This window comes from Rattus rattus, chromosome X (assembly GCF_011064425.1).
Source record: "Rattus rattus isolate New Zealand chromosome X, Rrattus_CSIRO_v1, whole genome shotgun sequence".
Classification (NCBI taxonomy): domain Eukaryota; kingdom Metazoa; phylum Chordata; class Mammalia; order Rodentia; family Muridae; genus Rattus; species Rattus rattus.
The window spans coordinates 49,996,699-50,007,678 of record NC_046172.1 but is presented as its reverse complement, the minus strand read 5'-3'; the positions used below and the strand labels follow the sequence as shown (position 1 = coordinate 50,007,678).

The 10,980-nt window shown below is 41.2% G+C and overlaps 1 protein-coding gene across 1 annotated transcript; it reads right to left on the bottom strand.

Moving 5' to 3' along the window:
* Positions 1–8,370: 8,370 nt before the first annotated feature.
* On the bottom strand, positions 8,371–9,474 carry LOC116887887 (melanoma-associated antigen B4-like). The gene is made up of 2 exons (XM_032889368.1): positions 9,225–9,474; positions 8,371–9,161 (listed from the first exon to the last, which is right to left on the bottom strand). The coding sequence occupies exons 1-2, from the start codon at positions 9,472–9,474 to the stop codon at positions 8,371–8,373; spliced, it is 1,041 nt and encodes a 346-aa protein (XP_032745259.1).
* Positions 9,475–10,980: the final 1,506 nt, after the last annotated feature.

Below are 10,980 nucleotides of genomic sequence, written 5' to 3'. Positions count from 1 at the left end.
ATTCATAGTAGTGGTGTCATAGTACAGGTTTCTATTCCTGCACAAACATCATGACCAAGAAGCAAGTTGGGAGGAAAGGGTTTATTCAGTTTACTTCTACATTGCTGTTTCATCACCAAAGGAAGTCAGGACTGGCACTCAAGCAGGTCAGGAAGCAGGAGCTGATGCAGAAGTCACGGAGGAAAGTTTCTTACTAGCTTGCTTCTCCTAGCTTGTTTAATTTGCTTTCTCATAGAACCCAAGCCCACCAGCCCAGGTTCGGCACCACCCACAATGGGCTGGGTTCTTCCACCTTGACCACTAGTTGAGAAAATGCCTTACAGCTGGGTCTCAAGGAAGCATTTCCTCAACTTAAGCTCCTTTTTGTGACTACTTGAGCTTGTGTCGAGTTGAAACACAAACCCAACCAGTACAATTGACCCCTTGTCAACTTGACACACAAACACATCACTATTAAGCCTCAACCTTTACTTTCTTATTCATTCCCCAGATCTAAATGACTTCGAGTGTCCCACAGTCTGTAGATATTAAAAGTTCAATCCCTTTAAAATAACCAATATCTTTTAAAATTCAAAGTCTTTTTAAAACTCAAAGTCTTTTACCTCTGGACTCCACTAAAATACTTCTTACTTCAAGAAGGAAAAATATCAGGGCACAGTCACAATCAGAAGCAAAATCAAACTAACTGTCCAATGTCTGGGATCCACTCATAATCTTCTAGGCTCCTCAAAGGGCTTGGGTCACTTCTCCACCTCTGCCCTTTGTAGAATACACCTTGTCTTCTAGGATCCAGCTTCCTGTTCTCCACTGTTGCTGCTGCTCTTGGTGGTCATCTCATTGTACTGGCATCTCCCATATGCTGGTGTCTTCCATTATAGCTAGGCTTCACCATTAGCCTCTCATCGGCTCTCTTCATGGTGCAAGGCCTCAAATCCTACGCATAACTCCTTCAATCCTGGGCCATCAATTGCAACTGAGGCTGCACCTTCACCAATGGCCTTCCATGGCCTCTCACAGAGCCCAGCCTCAGCTGCTCTTCATGACCCCTTTCACACCTTCAAAACCAGTTCCACCTGGGTGACTCTTACAAACTACCAAGTCCAGCCACAGCATAAAGTACAACCATGGCTATCTCAGGAACACAGACTATTTGTGCTCTCAGAAAACACTTCCCAGAAGATTTCACTTCAATGATGCTGATCTCTTCTTAATCACTGCCAATTTCTTAGCTCCAGCTGACCAGTAACAATTTTCTCAGTAACTCAAAGGTTTGCTTTAGTACTTCTGGTATCTTCTTAATCACAGCTGATTCTTCAGCCCCAGCTAACCAAAACCACAGAATCTTCACAATCAAAACAACATGGCCCTGATAAGAGTGTTCAATCTTCCCTCTGAAATTTCACAAGCCAGGAATCCATCTTCTGCACTATTCTTGACATTATCTTCCATGCTCCTACAGAAGTTCTTAACATCCCAATAGCTCTTCTAGCTCAAAGTTCCAAAGTTCTTCCACAGTCCACTCCAAAGCATGGTCAGGTTGTCACAGGAATACCCCACTATGCTGGTATCAATTTGTCTTAGTCAGAGTTTATATTCCTACACAAACATCATGACCAAGAAGCAAGTTGGGAAGGAAAGGGTTTATTTAGCTTACTTTCAAGTTGCTCTTTCATCACCAGAAAGTCAGGACTAGAACTCAAGCAAGCCAGTAAGAAACATCTGTCCATGGCCTCTACATCAGCTCCTGCTTCCTGACCTACTTGAGTTCCACTCGTGACTTCCTTTGGTGATGAAACAGCAATGTGGAAGTGTAAGCTGAATAAACCCTTTCCTCCCCAACTTGCTTCTTGGTCATGATGTTTGTGCAGGAACAGAAACCCTGACTAAGACAAGTGGATATGGAGACAAAGTTTGGAGCAGAGAGAGAAGAAATGGCCATTCAGAGCCTGACCCACCTTGGTACAGAGCACATTTATATACAGCCACCAAAACTAGATAATATTGATGAAGCCAAGAAATGCATGCTGATGGGAGCCTGATATAGCTGTCTTCTGAAAGGCTCAGCCAGATCATGTCAAATACAAAGGTGGATGCTAGCAGCAAACCATTGAACTGAAAACGGGGTCCCAGTTGGAGAAATTAGAGAAAGGATTTAAAGAGCTGAAGAGGCTTGCAACCCCATAATAACAATACCTACCAGCCAGAGCTCCAAGGGACTAAACCACTACCCAAAAAGTACACATGGACAGACCCATAACTCCAGGTGCATATGTAGCAGAGGATGGCCTTGTTGAGCACCAATGGGAGGAGAAGCCCTTGTTCCTACCAAGGCTAGACCCCCAGTGCATGGGAATGTCAGGGGAGATGGGAAGTAGGGGTGGTTGGGGGGAGGGAACACCCTCATAGAAGAAGGAGTGGGGAATGGATAAGGGACTTATGGCAGGAAAACCAGGAAGGGGAATAACATTTGAAATGTAAATAAAAAATATCCAGTTAAAAGAAAAATAAAAAAATGATTTTGTAAATAAGTAAATAATTAAATGAGGCAGTCACAGAAAGATACTCCCTCAGTTTCAGTTTGCTCATTTAGAACACAGCTCTTATACCATTCAGAACCCCAGTCTTTGAGTAATGACATATCAACTTAATAACGCTTATGGGCTTCAGCCCCAATACAAACTGAATCCTTTCTCACACCCTGACACATTCTTTCAGAGGGGGAAACAGACATTCTCTGGCATCAATGTGGCTCATTTTATTAAGAGGTGGTTGTTGTGATGTTTCTCATTTGTAAAGTCCTATAATTTCAGTGTGAAGTTCCTAGGAAAATGCTGCATCACTTCCAACCCTTGGCCAATGTCTCTCTGTACCCCTTGCAGAGGATGTGATAGTAAAAGGAGAAAAGTGCTAAGCATAGATCCCCAAATAGGAGTTATGTTGTCACAAAATATGATAATCTATATCCTCCTTTCATCACCTGGACATGTCCTCTCACGTAACTTCTATGGAGATATGCATACTTTTTAAAAGGAACACGCTGAAACTACTAATATTTCAGACCCTAGTTTGTTGAGGTTTATTGATACTGAGTTTGTCTCTGTAGGCAATGGTAATATCATGCAATTTCTCTGTCTTTCCTCTCAAGATGAGCCTTGTTGAGCAGCCTAGACTGATGTATAGCTCTAACACAATCCTCCTGCCTCAGTCTATCTCTTTATTCATACTTAATATTGCCATTGCTTATTCCTTGGTCTCTGAAATTCAAATCATTGCTCTAAGTTTGAAGTTATAAATTTATCATCAGAAATACATTCTGATGTAACAAGCAGAAAATGTTCAGCACAGGGCTTACTTGGAGAAATGTGGAGATATTGACTTGAGAGAAATTCTGAGCCTGTGTCTGTCATGTTACAATATTGTAAAGTTGAGAAAATTTCATGTGGTTTATTTGTAAAGGGAGTCTTACAAATCCCAACATGTAAGACTTCAGTACTGAATAGATGTGAATCAGCTGACACAGTGTTACACAAAGTTGAATCTTTAAGTAACAGTAGTTAATACTGAGATAATTTGTACCCGATATAGTAACTCCCTTCCCTTACAGAATGTAGTTGCAGATGTTTAAAAACATAAGTAAATCTGAGGTAATAGAGCAGGCAAAATGTTGCTCATCCAATGAAAGTAGTGTTCATGAATTAGGGAGTGATAGTTCCTTTGTTTTACTTTGGCTGTAATCAAATCAATATTCCTCTTTTGAGACCAATACCAGCATTCTTTTTCTTTGTGCTTTGAATTCCAATTACTCTGTCTCATTCCTTTCATCATCTCTCCAGTATCAAGTCCTCCCTTTTCATTTTACAAACTAAGCTCCAAGGAACCTGGTGCAACTATTCCTTTACTGGAACAGAATCTGGCTCTGTTGATTCTTTTATTTTTATTTAATCTTTGAAACATTTGTATGTATATGCAGTGTATTGTAATGCATGCAGTGAATGTGCATGTATTGTAATCAATTCCCATATTCCTCAAAATGTACTCACACCAGGACACCCATCTCACCTCCAAACTATATGTTATATTGTTATAATTATTTTGATTTTACTTTCTTTTATTGTTTCAGGCATTCTCTACTATTTGAGAATTTCTCACATGTATATAATGTGTTTTTGGTGGTTTGAATGAAAATGGCCCACTTAGGCTCATAGGAAATAACACTACTCGGAGCTGTAGCCTTATTGAAGTAGGTGTGGCCTTGTTGGAGCAAGTGTGCCACTGAGGGTGGGTTTGAGGTCTTAGATGTTTCAAGACCAGTATCATTCCCTTCCTGCTGCCTAGGGGTCCTGATGTAGAAAGACCATGTCTTTCTGTCTGTCATCATTTTTCCAACCATGATGATAATGGACTAAAACTCTGAAAATGTAAGTAAGCCTCAAATAAAGGCAGTCCTTTAAAAGAGTTGATATGGCCATAGTGTCTCCTCACAGCAATAGAAACCTTAAGACAGAGATTTTATTTTATTTTTATTTTGTCAAAACCACCCACCATTTCCTGCTGTGAATTTCCACCACTATCCCTCCAATCATTTTTACCAACCTCATATACACTCTCCCAATCCCCCTCCCTCTCTACACCCACCCACACACACACACACACACACACACACACACACACACACACACACACACACATCCCTGTCCTCCACGTAGTCAACCTATTTGCATGCATATAGATAGGGTCATATACCAGATCATGGGTAGGCTTTTAGAGACTGTATCCCCAATGAAAACTGGTTCCTTTCTTCCATCAGTCACCAATTGTCATATGCTTTTCAGCTAGGTGTGGAACTGCATGGGGTCCCCTACTCCTCCCACTCATTTTGATGATTTGATGACATATACATTATGTGAATGAAGTGACAGTTATTGAGTTCATGTGTATAATATCCATTTAATGTCCTGCAAATACTGTTTTGCTGCAGATGTATACTTTCTCTGGATCTTCCAATCTTTCTATATTTTTTCATGATTATCCCTAAGCAGTGAGGAAAAAAGATGTGCAATAGATATCTCATTTAAAACCAAGTACTCTTACTCTTATTCTTTTATTCTTATTCTCTGAATATTAACTAATTGAGGTCTCCATGTTAAATGCCATCATCTGCAAAAAGAGCTTGTCTGGTGAGTGTGGAAAGACACACTCTTTCATGGCTCATAAACATAAATCCTTGAGAGGCAGTTTAGTGCTATATTCATTTAGGAAAATAATAGTAATAAATTCTTTCCTCAGGCTTATTATCTACCCAGCCAAGATTTCATAGTCTACTTAAGGGTACCAGGGATGAGTTCAGTGTTGTAGATTGAGCATTAAATATGAATAGAATGTGGTGGATTATTCCCATAACATTAATTCCACTATTGAACCAGTGGACATATCTTGCCAGGCTATAATTATTTTAGCACACAAAGTTTAAACCCAGGGAAGACTGCTAATGTATTTTCCTCCAATAGCATGCATAGCACCTTCCAGCTCTCTGAGAGCTACCAAGTAAAAATGAAGCTTCCAGGGCAGTGGCAGTTTGATTTCTCCATGTGCTACAACTTAAGGACGTGGTGTCTTTACAGTCTTACCATCAAGTTCTAGACGGTAACCAAAAATAATGGCAGAGGTTTGTTATATTTAGGGAGGCGTCTATGAACTCACTGGCTAATGGCAAGGTACCCCATACATAGCACTAGGCTTTTTATTTGCTGTCTTGGAAAGGAATTGTGCTGACAACTTCAGGTAAACTATATAAATGTATATAAATATATTTTGGAAGTTTCTATACAAGTAAATTTCCATAGGGCTTTTCCAGAGGTCTTCGGTGTTAGTTATATTTTTTTAATAAATCTTTTTTTTCGGAGCTGGGGACCGAACCCAGGGCCTTGTGGTTGCTAGGCAAGCGCTCTACCACTGAGCTAAATCCCCAACCCCCTTCAGTGTTAGTTATATTTCTCCACACTCCCTCCTCTACCCTGACCTACCAATTATACCCCATTTTATCTTTCCTCTTCCATTATTCCATATCCCATTTTATATAATTTAAGTTCTATCTACCTCTACTGGTATCCCCTACACAGTCCCTTACTAGTTTCCTGACTTCTATTGTTATTCCAACTGAAACGAACATGTTTAAGATTCAAAGCTAGCATCCAAATCTGAGAGAGAAGATGTTGTATCTGCCATTCTGAGTTTGGTCTATCTCACTTAGAATGCTTATTTCTTGCTCCCACTTACCTGAGATCTACATAATTTTATTTTTTCTCTTTTATAGCTGACTAAAATCCATATATAATAGAGCACCAATTAATATGAATGAGCAAGTACTCTTTGTAGTAAAATGTAGAGTTCTTTAAATGTATGCCCAAGTGTGGTATATTTGGATTATAGGGTAATGCTTGTTAGGTTGTTTATAGTTGTTGTTTTTTTCTTTTTGTTTTTGTATTATGGAATCACCACACTGATTTGCATAGTGACTTCATCTCCTACTCCAAAAATATGATCAAGTATCCTCCTTTTCCAATATCTCCAAAAGCATTTAACAAAAACTACTAGACATTCTGACAGGGGTTGATGAAATTTCAAAGTTGTTTTAACTTGCATTCAGCTAATGGCTAAGTATGTTGAATATTTTTTTATTCTTCTCTAATATATGTAATCCCAACCACGGAGTTCCTTCTTTCTTCTCCTAGTCTTGCCCCTCTCATCCAGGTCTATTTCTTCATTTTCCTTATGAAAAGGCCAGGCCTTCCAGGGATATCAATGAGAAATGACATATCATTTTGCAAATGACTAGGCACATACTCTCATATCAAGGTTGGAAAAGGCAACCCAGTAAGAGAAAAAGGATCCCAAAAGCAGGCAAAAGAGTCAGAGACAGCCCCTGCTCCCACTGTTAGGAGTCTCACAATAAGACCAAGCCACACAACCACTGCATCTCTCTCTCTCTCTCTCTCTCTCTCTCTCTCTCTCTCTCTCTCTCCATCTATCTACACACACATACACACACACACACACACACACACACACACACACACACACACACACACACACACACACACACGTGTCCTAGGCCAGTCCCACAGGTTCCCCCTCATTGAGGTTAGTCTCTAGAACCCCTATGATTCAAGTTAACCTATTATTTGGGTTTTCTAATGGTGTCCCTCGATCCTCTGGATCCTACAATCCTTCCTCCCCCTCTTCCACAGTATTCTCTGTGTTCCACCTAATGTTTGTCTGTTGGCCTCTGCATCTGCTCTGATCAGTCTCAGGATGAAGCCTTTTTGATGATGATTATGCTAGGGTCTAGTCTGCAAGTATAGCAGAATATCATTAGGAATCATTTCATTTACTTTCTTTTTTCACTTGGAATATTTGTTTCTAATCTAGGTGTCTGGGAAACCTAGCCTCTGGTTCCTGACCCTTCAGGCAGTGTCAGTGGTGGGCTCCCTCTTAGGCCAGGGATCTCAAGCGGGAACATTCATTGGTTGCCCAATCCCACTTTTTCCGTGCCACTTTTAGCCCAGCACATCTTGCAGGCAGGACAGTTTGTAGGTAGAATGTTTTATGGCTGGTTTGGTGTCCAAATTCCTCCACTGGAACCCTTGCTTAGTTATAGGACATGGTCCATGCAGGCTCCATAACCCCATCTGCTAGGGTCAGTCCTGTGAATTCCTGGAAGTTTCCACTGCACTAGGCTTCTATATTGCTCCTAAAATCCAACCATATTACAGACATCCCTCCCTGTATTCTCTCCCTCCCTGTTTCCCTTACCTGATCCTTGCTATTCCCATCTCCACCCACACTAGTCCAAAATCTACTCTATTTCCCCTTCACAGGGAAATATGTTGAATAGTTTTAAATGTTACTTCTTTTTGATAATTTTATTTAGTTCCAGGTCCCATTTCTCAATTAGCTTGTTTGTTTTCTTGGTGTTTATTACAATTTATTTTCTAATCCATTTTGAGCATTAAAATCCAAGTTTAATTTAATTAGCATTACAAGAAAGAGTAAAATACAACTATTTTGAATTAGTCTTGTCACTTTTTGTTCCACCATCAAGCAATACCACATTGCCAGAAAAATCACTGTTCCAGTACCACATTAACATTTTAAAGATTTCCCAGTTTGTTTGAAAATAGCCAAATCTTCATCTTAAACATGAAAAACAGCAGTATGTATGAAAGCAAAATTTTAAGAAATGGATTATAAAGCAAGCTAATCCTGGATTAAAGGATCATTTACAAAATAGCAAAGAAAATGCATATATAATTTCTTATGAATTACAGAATAAGTTACAAATTCATTATTTTTAGCTCATAACACATTCCACTACTTAGAAGAGGTGCTATGGACTCTGCGATGAGCCCTGACGTCCCTCATATCCACAACATTGCCAGGAACAGCTGTAACTCTTCTTGCTGCTCTATTAGCCTCATCAATCATAGCCTCCTCATACATACTAGTGAAGAAACTAGGGGAAGTATTATTGATCTTAGCTATAACTTCCAGGACCTTCATTTTGGTGGTTTCAGCATAGGCTCTGGGACCCCACCGGAACTCATAGCTTGGGGGTTCACTGCCAGGAACCTGTTGGTATACTACATAATTTTCCTCCACCAAATCTTTGGTTATAAATTCCTGGGGCTCTCCAAAGATTACATGACTCTTCCCAGGATATATCCCCACTACTTTTAGGAATTCCCAGACCTCTTCCTCAGTGGCATGGTTCCCCTTCATGAAGATTACACCCAGGAGCGTCATCAGAAGCCCTGTCTTGGGTAACCCACTACTGCCACTCAGACTTCCCTCAGTGGAGAGGCCCAGCTTGCCCAGCATATAGGATTGAGAACTGGGATCAACTACCTTCAACTCAAGGCCAAAGACCAATTCCAATCGCACAGAGATTCTCCTGAGGATTTCAGTGAAGTGCACCTTGTACTTCTTGTTAATAACTCTCAGCATGTCTGCCTGTGTGAAAGGCTCTTTCACCTTAAATTTCTCCATCATGAACTCTATCAACACATTGGCCTTCCTGGTCAGAGGATCTCTGCGTGCAGATTGAATGGCAGCTGCTATCTTGGAGAAATGTGCACTTCTGTCCTCAGCATCTGCAACAGAACCTTTAACACCAGCATCAGAACCCTTAGCACCTGCAACAGCACCCTCAGCACCAACATCAGAACCTTCAGCATCTACATCATAAACTGAGCAGGGCACATCTAACTCAGGAGAGCCATAGGATGCAGGCTCCTGGGACTCCTGAGGAGTGTCAACTCCAGGGGAACTGGGGGCATCACCCTGGACAAGAGAGGGGGGTGCTGTTTCCTCCTCCTTCACAGTGGGCTGAGCACCCTGGAGAATCTGGCTTTCTCCACCTCGTGTCTGCTGCCTTTTGGCCCTGGAGCGGCCCTTGCTCTTGTTGCCCCTAGGCATGATAAATTGTCTCAGGAGCACCAGTCAGGAGTGACGAAAAGGCAGATATCTGAGGGAAATAGAATAAATCTGTGAGTGTTACACCATCACTAGATGGAGAGCAACTTCCCTTTAATAAATGTTTCCTCTGCTGCTTTTCTCTGGGCTTCCTTTTGGGTACTCACATTTCTCTGTTTCTTCTGATCAATCTACTTCCTAAGAAACCTGTGGAGGAAATCAGAATCTATTAGGGCACTTCCTGGAACCCCAAGTTATAGCTGCTTAATGAGAGAAACACATTCTTTAATATTTCCACTAAGGCTTCATATGATAAATTCCAGGACCTTCTTTGTTAACATTGAGACCCATCATACATATATGTGTGTGTGTGTGTGTGTGTGTGTGTGTGTGTGCGCGTGTGTGTGTGTGCGTGTGTGTGTATGTATGTATGTATATACATGCACATATTTATTTATTTATTTATTTATTCATTTATTTATTTATTTATTTAAACTATGGCTGTATCACCACTTTCCTCTGGTGCTGTAAACTTAACCCAACAATCTTCACTAATAACACACAAGAGAAAATTAACGCATTCAGCCAACCAAATATACCTATACTTGTGTAAGCCCCCCTTGTTCCTTCAACAAATCTCACTGTGCACATCTTTTAATATATTGTATAAATCTGCTACCTCCTAGTTCTTCAAACGATAAACTGGGGTAGCATCTTGGTCACTAGGCTCACCTGAACCACCTAGACCACCGTACGGGGAACAATTCTGTGTATCCAGTCGCCATACAGCACCGGACAATTCTCCCAATATTCCCAATTTTCATGACTGGCCTCCCTCCTTATAAATCTATAGCACCTAGTAAGATCACCAGTGGAAGGGGAAGCCCTTGGTCCTGCTAAGACTGATCCCCCAGTGAACGTGACTGTTGGGGGAAGGACGGCAATGGAGGGAGGATGGGGAGGGGAACACCCATAAAGAAGGGGAGGGGGAGGGGCTAGGGGGATGTTGGCCCAGAAACCGGGAAAGGGAATAACACTCGAAATGTAAATAAGAAATACTTAAGTTAATAAAAAAAAGTTTAAAAAAATCTATAGCACCTAGATTTCCTCTTTTGTCCCTTAGTCATCCTGCCCCCAAGTTTCATTCTCTAACAAACGCGGAGTAAGTGAGACATATCTTGGCCTAACTGCCACGTCCGGAACTCGGAAATCAGATGAAGAAACAGGCCTGTGTGGCTGGCGTCCTTTTTGTGGGAGAGGGTAGGCTATGGTTCAGGGGATTTATAAAATGTTTCTGGTTGTCACAGTTTTGGCAACTAGCTCCCATCCCTAATGCCTCAATGCCCCAATGTCCCAATGCCTCCCCCCAACGCGTGGAAATACTTTTTTACCTGACAGGAGGAGCCTGCGCTAGGCTGACCACCGAGTACCTCGACTGGACCGTTAACCGGAAGTTAGGCTCCACCACTTCCGAATCCCCCTCATCATCTGCACCTTGTTCTCTGAATA